Below are 4,116 nucleotides of genomic sequence, written 5' to 3'. Positions count from 1 at the left end.
GGCTCAGCATGTCAAACTGTGTGTCAAACCCTCATCACTCTTACAGCTCAGAGACGGAAGGGCTTCCCAGCTGTCAGGCGGAGCTGCCAATAGAAAGCATAAGGGTATAGATGTTAACGAGCATCCTAGTCTTATGCCACTATTTAATCGCTGTTTCAAATACATTTACATATATACAGCACAGAGACCAGACAGGTGGACCCTGGTGGACCAGACAGGTGGACCCATACCCAGACACATATTCCCTCCCTGGTACACACACATACATACACCCACACAGACACACGTCCGCACACACATACACACACACACACACGCACACAGAGGTGGTTTGATCGGCGGGGATAAAAGGTGTGATGACCCCCCCCCCCCCCCCCCCCCTTAGGTCGGGAGCATGTTGTAAGCCAGAGAGAGCCAGTGGCAGTGTAGGATGTTTTTTATGGAGGCTTTTCTATGCACTTAAAGGATTTCCAGAAAGGACGAAAAAATTCAGTCGCTGGGAGCAATACAACACGACAAAAGATGGATCAGGCTGCTTCAGGTTAATGCTGCAAACACACCAGGGAGGGGTTCCATCTTAATATCGCTAGACAGGCGTCTGTGGTGGATACAATAAACGATACATATTCTAAACACGATTTAAAACTTTGTTTAATAATTGGTTCTTCTGTAATAGAGCAACATAAGTATCGATGTATACGTTTGAGATGAGATTCTCATCAAAAATGTATTTCCAACGCGATTAAATGGCAGGAAACACATTCATCTGCAATTAATCCACCAGCAGTTGGTGGATAATTTATGCAACCCGGTTATACGGTATTAATTTCTATTAGACGGAATGCCAGGGGGAAATCAGACGTACACGCCTCGCGGTCATTAATCACACCTCTCGCTGGTGGGATCGCTCGGTGAATAAGAGAGAGAGAGAGAGAGAGAGAGAGAGAGAGAGAGAGAGAGAGAGAGAGAGAGAGAGAGAGAGAGAGAGAGAGAGAGAGAGAGAAGAGAGAGAGAGAGAGAGAGAGAGAGAGGAGGGGGGAGATAGACTTGTTGGCCTATGTGTCGAGAGTGAGTGGGAGAGCAAAAGTCACAGATATAGACACTTGTAGGCTTATGTGACCAGAAGAGAGAGAGACAGAGAGACAGAGAGAAAGGGAGCGAGAGGACACCTACACGCGTTCAGACGGCGTGGTTTGAGAGATAAAGGAGGCTGTTACATATAAGATCTAACACAAGACCTGCAGCCTCCCCACCACACCGTGCGCGTCTGCGCGGAAGGAGAACTGTGTGTTGCGCCCCCGGACTCGACACCAATCAGCGGCCGCGGGGGAGTTTGTTCAGCGCGCCCCAAATATTCCATTTAATGACCAAGATAACACATTTGCTACTTCCTTGTTCATCTATAGCCAGCCACTCGCATTGGATTATAGCCTAACGCCGCCGGGTCGACTATGGACGCGGTGCGCCAAACGAGCGCACGCATCCAACAAGTGGACGCGCGGAGAGGAACAAGACGGTGGAATTAAACCCACGTCGAATGGCTCATATTGCAAGCACGTTTCACGTTGACACGGACCACGACGGAGACGGCAGGAAAAAGCGCGGTGATCGCTTGACATGCTGAGATCGTGTCGGTTGAAACGACGTCCGTAACGTCGAGCTCGACTGTAGTTTGTTGAGCGGCGCGCGACTTTAAAAACGCGCAGCCGATCAGTCGGCAGCAGGCGGACATTCGCACGAAAATATCGACGAGGCGGGAAGTTCCTTCGTTTGCGAGATCGTTTTTGCGCGTTTCTGTAGAACCTCACTTACTCCCTCCTGGCCACTTTAAACCAGTCTCTCTCTAACCATGGACTAGTCCCTCTCTGACACGACTAATCGGCAGCAGGGGAGTGGGGATATTCTCTTCCATTTCTATATGAAGGTAGCAGCCAAAGGTCGCCATCATGCCGATGCATCCAGTTACCTCCACTCTGATGTATCGGGGGATCTGCACCATCCCGGACATCCTCTCCTACAGCGCTCCCGTCAACCTGCCTGAAGACGAGGTGGAAGGTGAGATGTGGCGCGCTAAATACTGCCGAAGTAGACTTCACCATACAGCGTAGAAGATGGACGCTGCTTTAATTTAACGTCATGTGTATCGCTATGTTTTTTAATTGACGTTGAAGTTAAGTTGTGCTTACTGCCGCACTTTTGGTCTATTGTCGAAGAGGAAGAATGTGAAGAGGCGCGCGGTCAGAACCTTGGACAGCGCTGCTCCCGCGCCGACCGCATGGCACGTGAGGAGCGCTGCTGCTAGTGCACGAGGAGGTAGCTGTGTAATTATATAGGATGTTCTTGTTTGAGAACGTTTAATAAGCATCTCACTAGTAATGTAATACGTGAGCTGACACTGGAAGTATAGAATAAGTCTTACGAATTCGAGTTGTCTTGCTATCCTAGTTCCTTGCATGGTTTGTGTATTTGTTCCATACATTTCACCTTGTTTTCTGCTTTTAGACAAGCTCCTGTTGTGTGGCAACATGCTGATTTATATAAACCCTCTCTGCATGAAATGACTGAAACTGCTCTGTAGAAGGGTATTGCCGATAATTGTGCATACAAAATAATAACACCACCGGAATGTAATGCATACCATATAGCTCCTTACGGAACATTTGTACAACACCCAAAACTGCTGATAAACGTGTCATGATCCGATGAGCTAAAAAAGCAGACTTGTAAACAGAACCCCCAAAAATGCATTGCCCTATTGCCTCAAATTATTCAAGCCTTTGGCGTCACAAGTCTGCGTCATCTGCACATCATCACGCCAGGGGCCCTGAACCACCCCGGTCCCCAAGGTTCTGGGCCACAGCAGGATGCGGCTCCAGTGCTTGGTTCCCAGGTACGGCCGCTGCTACCTGTTGCAGCTCTCTCTCTTTAACGACGCTGCAGCACACAGGCCTCAGAGATATTTAAATGAAACAGCGCTGCCAAGGAGCCAAGCTCCTATCTTTAGAATCGCCGATGCTCCTATTTTCTGATTTTTCATCCTTTTATGCTATTATGCTCAGATTTCCCATTTTCAGAATATCCTCTTTGTCGCCCTATGCTGTTTATAAGTAGCGCCTTGAGTGGATTCTGGTTGATTTTCGTTTTTTGAGGTGTTTCTAGATTTGCCCGGATAGGCAACACAATCTGTCAAGGTGTCCCACAAGAGACACACGCAAGTGTTAATCACGACAAAAAAAGCAACAAAAATTGTACCAGTACACAGACCAGTGCTTCTTACCAAAAATAAGAAATGTCAGTTTGTTGCGATATGATTATAATCCCTAGAGATGGAAAAGGTTCTGAGGTTGGATACGGTTAGCTGTGGACCTACCTGTTGGAGCTCTCTCTTGTGAATGACGCTGCACCTCACAGGCAGACCCTGCGGTGCTCACCTTCAAGTTGAACCAAACTTTGAATAGATTAGGAGAAGTGAAAAGGCAAAAGGTTGATGGGTTGTAAAGTAAACTAGAACCGCCTCTGGGCAAGGCTTCATCTTAACCGCTACAATTTTACAGGCCCTCATGTAGAGGGCCGTCAAACCGTGGCGCCCACCGCTTTGAAGCCCGCGAGAGAGCCTCGTGAGACCGTACGGATCTTCAAGTTTGTATTGCCAATTTTTATCGGTCTGGCCTTGGCTGGGCAGTAATTGAGTTCTACGTTTGGGCGCTGCCTTAAAGAAAAACTCCCGCCATTCAGATAAGATAACCTTCACTACAACCGAAAACGTTTGGAACCCTCTTCTGAGAAAAGCCAAATTTCTCTTCATCTTTTCACATCGCGATCCGGTCTATTTCAGGTAAAACGGTTTTGCTCACCGATCAAAATCAGTTTGTGTTTCCAGTGTTTGTTTCACCTTGGCTTTATATTGTTCAGTTGTCTACACGAAAGACCAATAGGCCTATTTTTACTGTCCGGTATCCAACACGCCGATACACACATCAGCCGACTGAAGGGGTGATATACTGAGGTAGTCGAGGCGACGAAGCGGGTAGGACAATATGAGTCATCCCAGCAGCTCTGTCCTTATGGAGCTGATAAACCTGCGAGTGTTTGTCTGTTGAGGAGACTTTGCAGCAG

General features: G+C 47.8%; 1 protein-coding gene across 1 annotated transcript in view; it reads left to right on the top strand.

The window, feature by feature from the left end:
• Nucleotides 1-1,946: 1,946 nt before the first annotated feature.
• The window catches only part of cabp7a (calcium binding protein 7a), a gene marked incomplete at both ends in the record, with an annotated part of 21,473 nt that continues 19,303 nt past the window's right edge, over nt 1,947-4,116 (top strand). The window contains one exon of the mRNA XM_079754820.1: nt 1,947-2,055. Coding sequence (XP_079610946.1) covers nt 1,947-2,055 — 109 coding nt within the window. The remainder of the gene's footprint in view (nt 2,056-4,116) is intronic.

Source organism: Pollachius pollachius (assembly GCF_949987615.1).
Source record: "Pollachius pollachius genome assembly, chromosome: 1".
NCBI lineage: Eukaryota > Metazoa > Chordata > Actinopteri > Gadiformes > Gadidae > Pollachius > Pollachius pollachius.
This window is presented reverse-complemented; position numbering and strand designations above follow the sequence as displayed.